We start from the raw sequence: 12,868 nt of genomic DNA on the forward strand, positions 1-12,868 counted from the left end.
GGTTACAAATTGATTCCTCTCACTCTGTTTCCTTTCCTAAGACTCCACACTCCTTAAGAAAGTTAAACCACCTCATTTGTCCCAGGTAACCCTGAGTCCTATTCTGGATAAACTACCACTCAGTGTATTACTTAGTATATCTCAAATATTCCTTACTGAGTGACTCTTCATTTGTTCAACTTCAATACACTCAAAACTCTCTCCTTTATTCCAAAATGTTTTCTGCTGTCTCTTCTTGCTTTTCCTCCTCCCCCTTTTCTCCTCCCCATTCCCTAGCTTTCCCTCCTCTCCCCTCCTCCCTTCAGTGGCTGGTTAAAAGCTCTCCCAGTGTTCCAAGTTTGAAAAAAACCTTTTTTTACGAGGTATCAGCACTTTTCTTTCATTAGTGGGTAAGGAAGGATGAAAACTACAAAACAGCAGTAGACTTTTAAAGTTTAAATAGACAGGTCTGAAAGCCTGAACTTGCTTTTCCATTTTAGCTCACTCTTCCAAAGAGGCACTTGTTTGCTTGCTTCTCTGATCATCAGCAGGGGTAAGTTGGAAAGTTTTTACTTTGTTTGATTTCAGGAGTTTTCTATTGTTTTCCCCATTATTGGAGTATTTAAACCACAACTGTACAAAACAGCACAACATTTGTAAAGAAGTTATCCAGTTAACATTTCTGGAGATTTATTGTTTGTTTTTGTTACATTTTGAGCATTTCTCTAAATAATTTTAATTTTCAACTACTAACCTAGTTCTACAACAGGTAAACTATGGCAAAACTTCATCTGCAAAACTGGATTATGAGACTCTCTATTGGATTTTGGTAAAATAATTCAATGTGCACAATTTTCTAGGTCTAAATTTGCTAGTTTACTTTTAAATTGTTATTTTTTCTTAATCAGTGTGCCAGAATCCCTTGTTGCACTGAAAAGGTCTCAGAAGTTAATAACAGAGAGACCATATACTAAGTGTTTCCCATTTGTCCCCCATGCATTTTGCTTTCATATGGCAATCTTGACTGATGTTTAATAGTTTGTGCAAAGCAAGGTTCTTAATTAGTTGCTTTGTTAAAATTCTGCTAGTACTAATCTGGTGACTTTCACGTGGTCTTGCTGATTTTTCCCCCTTCTTTTAAATGGATGTGATAAAATCCAGAAGTGTGTTTAAGGATTTCTTTAAATCCAGTTTGTGTATAGTTAGTCTGTGTTAGCAACCCCAGTGAGGGATTTTAGAGAAGCCCTGCAGCACTCAGGCATCCGCCTCACCACGCTGGCAATGCCTGTGCAAGTTCTGTAAGGAAAACAGTCTGAGAATAGTCCCAATATGTGTCAGGATACATTTCCAATAATCTGCCTTGAATGCTGTAGTACAGGACTGAAGAGGAATGGAATTCTTGGGCAGCATCTTTCACAGACGTGACTCTTGTCTGAAGTTATAACAGATTGCAAGACTCTGGTGTGATTCTTTATTGTTGTTGTTGCATGGGTGCTTGCCAGTAATTAAAGAACAAAACAAGGGGGATGAAGAAGGGACTTCAGTGGAACATCACAATTGTGTTTTATTGTGCCCAGCTAGGATTTCCCCATATCTGTCCTAATATAACTTACTGGCCCTGCAGTTTGGGATATTTTCCTAACAGAATGTTCACTGAGAGTCTTCTAAGTGAGTTTCATTAAAACCAACAACAAAGCAGACCTGAGAAACAACTCATGTCTCTGATTTCTCTGTGTCTGTGCACATGGAGGGAACTTGCACTGAGCCTTTCATCTTGCCATCTTAACATCTGGACAGCACACACTGCGCTGTAGAACTCCTGAAGTCCCCTGACTTTGAAATGTTTACTGAAGTGTTTCCCTCAGAACCTTCAAAGCTAAACATTGGCACTGACCCATGATACCTAACAAGCAAATACAAATAGGAGAAGGATGAGCAATGGGCTGAATTCAAATGGGGAAAAGGAAGGAGCAATGGATTTGATTTGTAGCAAATATGTGTATACACACACTAAATATTGTAAAATGCTTTCAGCTCTCATTTGTATCTAGCCTGAAAAACGAGTACAGTCTGATGCTGAAATCAAATGCACCTCAGTTTAGGTAAAAAGACATTTGTGGGATTGGAAGTCTATGCAGTGTTCCTAGTGAAACAAATAATATTCCCTCCACCCTTTGAATATGGGCACCTGGATACACATTTATACCACATTTCCTTTGCAGGCTTTCTTATTTGAAAACTTATACATGTTAAACATACAGGATCAAATTCATGCCTACAGTACATGGATGCAGCTTTCACTGATTTCAAAGGGATCTGCAGCGACTTACACCACAGATAAATTTGAACCAAAACATGAATGCATGGTTCATAGGCTGTTAATGGGTTTCATAAGCTGGAGACCTGACTTGTACAACTGGAAGTTCTTGTGTTTTTTCGGTCTTGCATTTGGTCCTTCTGAAAAGCTCCATAGAGGTAGACTGGGTAGAAAAGAATGAGATAGATGTAGAAGGAGCAGCTAAAGATAGAGGAGAGAATCCATCAGTGGTTATTAGTACTAGAAGCTTGGAAAAGAAAACAAATGACCAGTTATGACTGTTAAGCACCAATTACTGTGCAACCATCTAGCGTGCCCTCTGTGTCTTGTGGGTGAAATTCTCTATCCCTGACATGCATCTACAGACCTACAGATGGACTCTACCTTCCCAGTGGAATGTAAGAGTACCATTTCCCTAACCTTTGTGAGACTGAATACATGTAACGTTAAAAAAAAAATCCTCAACCCCAAGTCTCGTGCATCTTAGCTCCTTTCCCTCAGCTGTTGGCTGCTCTTGGGGAAGGCTCACGGTGATCGATGCTCAAGGGGAAGGAATCCTCTCAAAGGCTCTGTTTTTTATTAGTTATTTATTTCTATTTGCATTTCAAGGGCAGGCTTTTGCAGGAGTTTAGGGGAGGGCCAGAGCTCTTAGCCCATTTCCTAAACACTCTTGCAGCTGTACAGCCCTATTTCAGATCCCACACACTTACCGCACTGCAGCCCTGTGCCTGATCTACTCATTACCATGTGACCTACTGACACTGCAGTCAGACCTGGACTCTTTAGCAGGGCACTCAGAGTACCCTATTCCCCCTGGAAAATATGAACCACATGACATGATGAATGTCTTCCATAAAAAAAAGTTCTCAAATTTCTCAATTGTGATGTATAGATCAAATTTCTTTTACATGTGGCCATCCAGAACTCATACAGATGAATATTGTCATAGTTCTTTCTTCTGTACAGCATAATCTCTGTCTCTACACACACACACACAGACTAGAACCGAGAAGAAATCCATCTACTAAAATGCTTTACTGTCCAAGTTTTGTATTAGCCATCTCAAAACAAGCTATATCATCACATAAAATAGTAATGAGTAAGAACTTAGGCTACTTCATGCCAGTCCCATAGTTAAGTACCTTGCTGAATTTGGGGGTCTGACTATTTATCAGTTATATCAGCCACTGTGCTATGATGCAATCATTCCATTAGGATGACATTGCTAAAAGCAGTCTAAATCATAAAAGGTAAGAGATATTTAGGCTGCTCACTAAAGGAGATCTTTAGTTTTAAAGCAATTTAAAGCAGTAAGAACATTTAAATAGTTGTTCATTGCAGAAATAGAGAAAAACTCTTTGTAATATCTGGTAAACAAATAGTGTAAATTCATTAATAGAAATGCTCTTTTGGTACACTGAAAGTAAGCAACGTAGATCCAGTCAATGAATTTTCTCTGCAACAAACTGAAATACTGTGCTTCATAGAACAATAGTCTCTACTTAAGCAAAGGAATAATATGTTTGTGCCATTTCAAGGTTATCTGCTTAACAGCACACTGTTATGATTTGATGTAAGTGTTTTAGCACTGGCAAATGCTAAAGGGTAATTGATCTCTTTTTTTAAAAAAAAATTTGCTTTTCAGAACTATGTATAAGTAATTCAAGCAAGGAATGTGTCCTCCTGGCGTATGTATTGCCAGAGGATATAATGAAACTTTACAATTTTGCATGCTGAAACAAATTGGAAAATAGGCAATAAATTCTAAAAATACTGCAGGTGTGGGATTAAGTAAGTCAAAACTGGAGTATATCATCCTATATTAAGGGACCCGAGTGGAGTGTAATTAAAAAGCAAGCAGCCTATAACTGCCTAGAAATAACACCTCTTCTGGTTTTTTAATCATACTTTTAATCTGAAATAACATTTACACTGTAATGAAATCCACTGAGCCTGGGGAAAGCCTGCTAATGCAGTATTTTCAAATCATTCAAAAACTGGCTAATAAAATCAAGAAGCTATTATTTGAAGAAAAAAAAACCTTGCTTTTGTCCATTTCCATAGTTAGGACATGGAGAAAGGAGTTTGCCTTTTAAACAAACTTAATATATTATGCACCACAACAGATTGTTTTCTGTTTCAACAATTATAGCTTGAGAAGCAGTGTTTTACTGAGGTAGCATAACCTGCCAGCTTTTATGATAAAAAAATTTGCTGCTGGGCTCATAATCTTTTTTCAGAGACCCTTAAGTGAATGTGTCAGTCTTCTTCTCAATCAAAATGGACCAGTGAGGACAAACACCTTTCCCCAGAACTAACATGGGAATGCAAATAAATACTTCCTATAATCTCCCTTGTAGAGGTTGATACATGGCCTCTTGTGCTAAATTCTAAAAGAGGCCTGATTCTTCAAAGGACTACTTGCATGAAAAAGAGCTAATCATGTGAGGGGGTTTAAAGGTTATTATGGGGAGTCCTTCTTCATACCCTTAGGAGGATGTCCATGTGGGTTAAGGAGGTTAGAAGGGACTCACGGATAAGAGACAGCAACCACAAGTAGGTTCTTTAAACTCTTGCCTCTTCTTGCTCCCTCAGCCTGCCTGTGGGAAGGAGGTGGTTGGTGTCAGTTAATTTATTTAACAGCAATTACTATGGTTAAGGTTGCCAAACAGTTTCCATTATAACCTCCTGTTTTCCTTCACTCCTAACTTTCCTAAAAAATATCTTCAGGGGCTGAAATATCCTATTCTAAGTCTATGGTGGTTTTTTTCCCCCCGAGAAAGTTTAAAGAAAACAGTTTCAATCATTTCTGGATTACGAATATGTGAAATGTAGAACTTGGCAAGTCAATAGCCCTTACAGAGGAGTACATCCCTAATCCACTGTGAAAGAAACTGGTTAGAAGTTAATAAAGTTATGAATATTGGAAAATCTTTTACTCAGTTTGCGTGGTACTAAATATCACTATCTGACAAATCATGCTTCCAAAGGGATGCTTCTTTTAGGTGCAAAATTTTCAATGCCGGTTAGATGTTCCAGGATACAGATTTCTAGGCAGGTTAACATGTACCATTTGGCCAAAGGCAACAGTGCTTGTTACCTCTGCCAGGAATCAAGCATGCAAAATTGACCATTTCATTACATTTTAAGGTATTTGTGTATTTGCAGATATGCTGCATAAGGTACACATAATCTAGAAATGGACACTTCAATATCAAATTGAGAGAGACAGTTAAACTAGCCTTATTTCAAACTTCTTGAAATGCATACCTATTACTTGCACACTGCAGGGCTGGCGCATTTGTTGAAGGCACCCATGTGATATTTATATGGCTAACAATGGGGGAGATAGGAAGGATTTGCTTTCCTTTTTGTTCCATTATTTCCTTTTTCTCTTTCAAAAAAAATATAGAAATTTAAATGCAGAAATTACATAAACACAAGGCTAAAAACAACACAAAATAAGGAAGCCACATAAGTCAGGAAATGCAGACATTAAGGTTTCTTCACTATGTGAACCTTAGCTTGGCTACATTTCATATATTTAATATTTTCTGGTCCTGTTTTCTGTGTTAAATATATACACTATGAGTCACCTCAAGTTAAGCATGTGTGCAAATATTTTCAGCTTTGGGGACCTATATTCTTAAACATATCACATACAGTATACGGAGTGAAAGTTGGCTGAGTTAACCATGCAAAAATAATTTTAACCTATGTATTTTGTGATTTTCATTATTTTAATTGTACAACCTTTACACTGCTTTTGCATGATATTGCAATGTGTTTTCTTTTCTTTTTGACTGAAGTGTGAATGTAATACTTGTGAAGATTGATCTAGATTGCTGGCCAAGCATTTGAAATATTCTGTTTATCCAGAGAATACTCGGGCAACGTCAATGCAAACTTCCCCAGACTGCTTCCACATTGAACCTTCACTTTGATCTGGCTCATTCAGGATTTGGCATCTGCGCTGAGACTGTGACAACAAAGATGCCAATTAGTGCCAACTCGGGTGGCAACTTTTGTAGTGGTGACTGCTTTCCATTGAAAAGTGGAATGAAATTGGCAAACACATTTGCCATCGGGCACTGAAATGCAATGCAATATTTAACTTGTCATATATTTTATTTACATTAAATACAGGCCTACAAATTAAGGAGCTCACCATAGCGTATTTCTCTTCTGTTAGTGTAAATCAGTGTAAATGCAAGTTCCTAGAGCTATACCAGTTAACATTATAGTGGACTGCCAGTTCTACTATCAGCAGAGGATCTGGCTCTATATTTTGTTCATGTGGACTTTCTATAGTGACTTCTGTTTGATGCCTCACCAGTGGAACTACTACTATGAAATATTCTCCTTGTTGTAGAAGGAGAGTTTTTCTTGACCACCTACATATCCCCCTCTAGACTAACATCCATGAACCAAGATAAGGACTGTGTTATGGTGGCTTACATGCATTATAAACCTACAGGTGTGAATACAGTTAACATAGCTTTAATTATTACTATTTTTGTTTTGTTTTTAGCCAGCATCCTGTGAAGATGGGTGACTGGAGTGCCCTGGGAAAACTTCTTGACAAGGTTCAAGCTTATTCTACTGCAGGAGGGAAGGTATGGCTCTCTGTCCTCTTTATTTTCCGCATCTTGCTCTTGGGGACAGCAGTGGAATCAGCCTGGGGAGATGAGCAATCTGCTTTCCGGTGCAACACTCAGCAGCCTGGTTGCGAGAACGTCTGCTATGACAAGTCCTTTCCGATTTCTCATGTGCGCTTCTGGGTTCTGCAGATCATATTTGTGTCTGTGCCTACCCTCTTGTATCTGGCACATGTGTTCTATGTGATGCGGAAAGAAGAGAAACTGAACAAGAGAGAAGAAGAGCTCAAGGGTGTCCAAAATGATGGTGTGAACGTGGAGATGCACCTCAAACAAATAGAGATGAAGAAATTCAAGTATGGAATTGAAGTGCATGGCAAAGTTAAAATGCGAGGAGGACTGCTCCGTACTTACATAATCACCATTCTCTTTAAGTCTATCTTTGAAGTGGCCTTCTTGGTGATACAATGGTACGTCTATGGGTTTAGCTTGAATGCTATTTACACTTGTGAGCGAGAACCATGCCCACACAGAGTGGACTGCTTCCTCTCCCGTCCAACTGAGAAAACCATCTTCATTATCTTCATGCTGGTAGTGTCTTTAGTATCTCTTGCCTTGAACATTATTGAGCTTTTCTATGTGTTCTTCAAGGGTGTCAAGGATCGTGTGAAAGGAAAACCAGACCCCTACTCTCCCACCGGTACTGTGAGTCCTGCCAAGGAATGTGGATCCACGAAATATGCTTATTTCAATGGCTGTTCCTCTCCCACTGCCCCCTTATCACCCATGTCTCCACCAGGCTACAAGCTTGTTACTGGTGACAGGAACAATTCCTCCTGTCGTAACTACAATAAACAAGCCAGTGAGCAAAACTGGGCAAATTACAGTGCTGAGCAGAACAGATTGGGACAGGCTGGCAGCACCATCTCCAACTCTCATGCCCAGCCCTTTGATTTACATGATGATCCCCAGAACACTAAAAAACTGGCATCAGGGCTTGAGCTGCAGCCCCTCACCCTTGTGGACCAAAGGCCACCTAGCAGAGCCAGCAGCCTAGCCAGTAGTAGACCTAGACCTGATGACCTAGAGATCTAACCATTCCGAGCTGCTCAACTATTAAATGAAATGCATTGGAAGATGCATGCAGTGTTCATTTTGTTCCAGTGGAGGTGGTACTTAATAGTCTCAACCAGGAGTTTTTAACAAACATAAACACTTTTAAGTTACTTGGTGTTTTCTGGGGCTCTAGGGGTGGCATGGGGGTGGTACAGTACATATTGGTATTTAAAGCAGCTGATTTAAAGAATTTAAATACTAAGAAAGAAGAGAAGATTAGCCAACATTAAGGTAGGGTTTTGTTTTTCTAGAAAGGATGTAAATGTCTAAATGTGTGTGTGCATAGTGTGTTCATTTCTAAAGTCTTCTGTTGTACTAAAAAAAAAAGAAATCACTTTTTTCAGAATGAAATGCTGCCTGAAGATGAAGATACGTTTTTCCTGTTGAACAAGTGAAAGACCTAGGATTGTCTTTGATCATTTCCCTGTCAAGAACATTCCATTATTAAAATTTGCACTTTGAAGGTAAACTTTCTCTTTTGATCCTCTTGGCATCAATAGACTTCTTCATGGATAACTTTATATCCTTTGAATCACATCAGTGAAAATTTCAAACAAGGCCCACCAAAATACATTGATCAGAGGCTTCTCGATTCTTCATACAGGTAGATTTTGTTGTGTGTGGAGTTTGGATGTTCTGCACACCTACATCATTCCTACAGTATCATCCACATTTTGTTTTCTAAAGCAATATTCACATTCAACAGCTCACACATACAGTATAATGAAAGCCTTTTAAAAAAACATTTTGCTACCACTTGCAGATTTAAGAGTTGGAGTCAGACAATCAAGGCACCTTCAGTTATTTCTATCACACATGTATGTGTATTTGGGATTTGTGTGGGGAAGGGATTTCCCTGGAGACATGCATACATAAGACACACTCACAAGCTTTGAGAAACACACACAGCAAACTTATAGTTGACATTTTCTGATGGTATTTGTGGAGATGTGGGCCACCATGGTGTTTACATTATATGATTCCTGCAGTGCAAGTAAAGCACATCTGACTTTTTATTTTAATTCAATATCTTATTTTCCATGTATCCTATGATGGATGCTATTACTTTGTTAGGTATGAATAGAGGGTTTTGTTTTGTTTTTTTTAAAATCGCCTAATCCTGTAGATCTTACTCTGGAAAAACTCTCTCGAATGCCAGCGAGAGTATTGCCTGAGCAAGGACTGTATGATCAGGTCCAAAAAGTAGCAGTGGTGCAGCTCTTGCTGGCATGAATGATTTTCTTTTGTAGCTGTTAGAGATGGAAAAGACCTATTAGATCATTTAGTCCTTCTCCCTGTTATGTAATAATTGATGCTTGAATGATAGAGATTGTAGTACTGTAAACAAGCTTTAGTCTTTAATGTGAGAAACTTAGAAGAAATGCTTTGAGTTGGATTAATAATAAAATGTGTCTACATGAATTTTTCAGTAACTGGGTTTTTTTTGTTTTTTGTTTTTGTCCTACACATAATCATATACTCAACTGTAATAGTCTGGTTCAATCCAATGTTGACAGTTAAATCTTTCTAGATGAATTCAGCAATTCTGATGTTTGCACTTAGATTTTGTTTGGAATGAAAGTGAAGCTGAAAGGGTTTCTAAAGAGTACAATTCTAACTAATTTATTTGAAATATATGCTAAAGAAATCTACCAGTTTCTTCAACCACATTGCCTTTTAGCTCAACACAGATCAACCAAGGGAATACATTGCTTGGTTTCATTGCGCAGTAGCACAGATAAAGGGTTTTGTTTAACACATTATACTAATTTGTTTGACATTCCATGTTCAACTACCGTCATGTTCAACTTCATTGCATGTATGCAGCCATAGACCATCAGATCATGTTGTCTGGAGAACATACTTTAGTCAATAAATTTTTAATTTAGTATAAATCAGCTTTCTAATTGTCTTTTTACTTTGACACATGATTGTTGTTTATCTTTTGTCTCAAGATTATGGTGCGATGGAAGGATTCATCCAAAGCATTTCCCATATAAAAACAGTTTACATGGGTTTATGTGATGGTTTGTATTGTGGGTACGCACGTATTTTCAAACTGGATTAACTTAGTTTGATCTGATTTAAACCCCCCATGTACACAAGCCGTAAATTTGCTTTGAATTGAAAGTTCACAGTAATCATAGAATCAGATTCTGGTTCCCTGAGTGAAACTAAATTAATGGAATCAGTGGGACCACTCATGCAGAAAGGTGCTAGTCCACTGAATCAGGATGTCAGACTCTGGCCTATAGTTTGGGAATATACATTTAATTATCTGCAAAATAATAAAGGATAGTATCAAGGCTCAGCTTCTTTTAAAAAAAATCCTTATATATGCTACTAATTTCTTAATTATAGAAGCAGACTCTAGTTTACATTTCACCAGCTATGCTGTTTGTTTACTTCTGCACTGCTCACAATGAAACTAGACTAGTTAGTTTAACTTTCTGGGTAAAATCCTGGCCCCATTATAGTCAATGAGAGTTTTGCCATTGACTTCAAAGGGCACCAGGATTTCTAACCAGTTTCACCTTCTAGTCAGGTCACCCCTGCAGAAAAATATATGCAAGAAGAAGACACCTGAATATTCTGTATGGATCACTCCTTTGAGAAGGTGGGGATGGCAAACTTTGTGGAAGAGACAGGAGACAAATGATAGAATCATAGAAATGTAAGGTTGGAGGTCACTTAGCCTATTCCACCACACTAAGGGAGGACCAAGTAAACCTACACCAACCCTGACAGTTGTTTTTTCCAACCTGTTCATAAAAACCTCCAATGATGGGGATTCCACAATCTCCCTTGGAAGCCTATTCCAGTACTTAACTATCCTTATAGTTAGAGTTTTTTCTAATATCTAACACAGTACCCCAGCTAAGGCCTCACCAGTGTCGAGTAGAGCAGGACAGGCCTTTGTCTTATATATGACACTCTTGCTAATGCACCCTAAAATTATATTAGTCTTTTTCAAAACTGCATCACATTGTTGACTCATATTCAATCTGTGATCCACTAGAAGCCCAGATCCTTTTCAGCCTAGCCAGTTATTCCCCATTTTGTAGTTGTGCATTTGATTTTTACTTCCCAAGGGTCGTACTTTGCATTTGTTTTTATTGAATTTCATCCTGTTAATTTCAGACCTGGTACACCTGAATATATCAGGTTCTGCTGGAAACATTGTCCCAACAGTGAGGGTCAGACCCGAACTCAGTATCTCTCCCAGTCCCCATTCACTTGCCACGTCACTATAATTTCAAGCCCCTTTCTAGGGAGTTTTTCAGGAGTGCCAATAGCTTTATTTGCTATTTACATAGTTGTTTAATCTGTCTGTAGGCCTTTTTTATTTTTTAACATAGCATATGTCTATCAGCTACCTCACCCATCACCCCAATTTTCTATGGAGCCTTTTCTGGCCTTTCAACAGGCTCAGAGGTAGGGGAGCATGTGGTATGCCTAGCTTGACCAAATTCTAGAGAGGTTTTTGCCATTTTTTGTGGGGTTTTTTTGCACTTTTTCTCCTTATTGTGCTGGGCAGAAGTTGGGAGCATCTGGCCTTAGTTTATATTTTCACTTTAAAATATTTTTTTCTGATTTTCCTGCCTACTGAGGGAAACAGGAAGCTATCCCTGCTGCTGAAATATGGATGGGGGCAGGCATTACCCAGAAAGTAGCCAGAGATTCCTTGAAGCTTAATTGACAGATGCTGCAGCCACTGAAAATTAACCTGTTTATGGTGTAATAGGGTTGCACTTCATATTTCTAAGCATCTCAGTATATATGTATCCAGAGTTCCCCCAAATCTGTGTTATTTCCAGTCTCTGGTTCAGGCCCAGCTCTTCTTTTATCCTTAACAATTCTTCCACCACTCCCATTTTCAGTATTTGAAGTAAACAGTGTAGGGCAGACGAGGTGGGTAAGGTAATATCTTTTATTGGACCAACTTCTGTAGTGTAAGGCAGAGCATTTACCTTCTTCCTATAGAGTTCTCTTCTCTAAATATGTCTGACGGGTCACTTTTATTCTTGGCTCAGAAACTGCCTCTGAAGAGCACTTTTTTAAATGCAATAGACTGCACCACATGATATATTTCCACAATGTTTTTCTGAGGGAAGATTGCCCCCAAACTTTCATAAAGGGTTTTATCCCACCCTTCTACTAGCTGCTCAGTTCAGACACTGGTAGCTTGATCCTCCAGCTGATTCTGACCATGTCGCTGATGTATCTGGCCCTGCAAGGATCATTCTGGCATGTGGAGAATCCTCTGGTGACACAGAGCTGGTACAGGGGGCTCCACACTGCCCTTCTCTCTGCTACTAACATAAAGGGTGTGTCCAGAAGAATGGGGTCATGGCTAGGAAACCACTACCCTGAGCCAGTCTCTGGCTGAGGTTTCTGCCCATTTGAGCTGTTCCAGGATCCTCCAGGGTATTGTAACTTATACTTGAAGATTAGCTCTGCCCCAGGATCAGGAGACTGAAAAGTAAGTTTTATATCACCACTGTAGCTTTTGACCTCCTCTGATTTGTACTGTGTGCTTCTTGGCCATAGCCAAGGATCGACCTTTTCCCAAACTCTATCTTTCTTGAAAACTTCTTAAAGTGCAAATTCCATGATGCTTGTGCATCGCTGGGTGAGAACAGCAATAGCATTCTGATCCTAGTAAAGAACTTTAAATGTACCCTTATTCTTTGGTAGAAGCTAAAGGAACATTGTATAAACATGTCTTGAATACTTATTATTAATAGCTAGTGTAAAGAGCTGTCAGAAGAAGCCATTTACAGTGCACAGCTACAAGTTTTATTGGTCCTGTCAAACCTAGGAGCTATACTACATATTCTTGATCACCATTACTGGC

General features: G+C 38.8%; 1 protein-coding gene across 1 annotated transcript; it reads left to right on the forward strand.

The window, feature by feature from the left end:
* The first annotated feature begins 291 nt into the window (after positions 1 to 291).
* GJA1 (gap junction protein alpha 1) lies at positions 292 to 9,905 on the forward strand. Its single transcript, XM_084623201.1, has 2 exons — positions 292 to 532; positions 6,828 to 9,905. Exon 2 carries the CDS (start codon positions 6,844 to 6,846, stop codon positions 7,987 to 7,989), a length of 1,146 nt encoding a protein of 381 aa, XP_084479327.1. The 5' UTR covers positions 292 to 532; positions 6,828 to 6,843; the 3' UTR covers positions 7,990 to 9,905.
* The last annotated feature ends 2,963 nt before the right edge of the window (positions 9,906 to 12,868 follow it).

Source organism: Lepidochelys olivacea (genome assembly GCF_965140295.1).
Source record: "Lepidochelys olivacea isolate rLepOli2 genome assembly, chromosome: 3".
In the NCBI taxonomy this organism is placed as follows: Eukaryota; Metazoa; Chordata; order Testudines; family Cheloniidae; genus Lepidochelys; species Lepidochelys olivacea.

What these genes read in the sequence shown, in the direction of transcription:
- GJA1 (XM_084623201.1), top strand. Translation starts at nt 6,844, where the DNA reads ATGGGTGACTGGAGTGCCCTGGGAAAACTTCTTGACAAGGTTCAAGCT.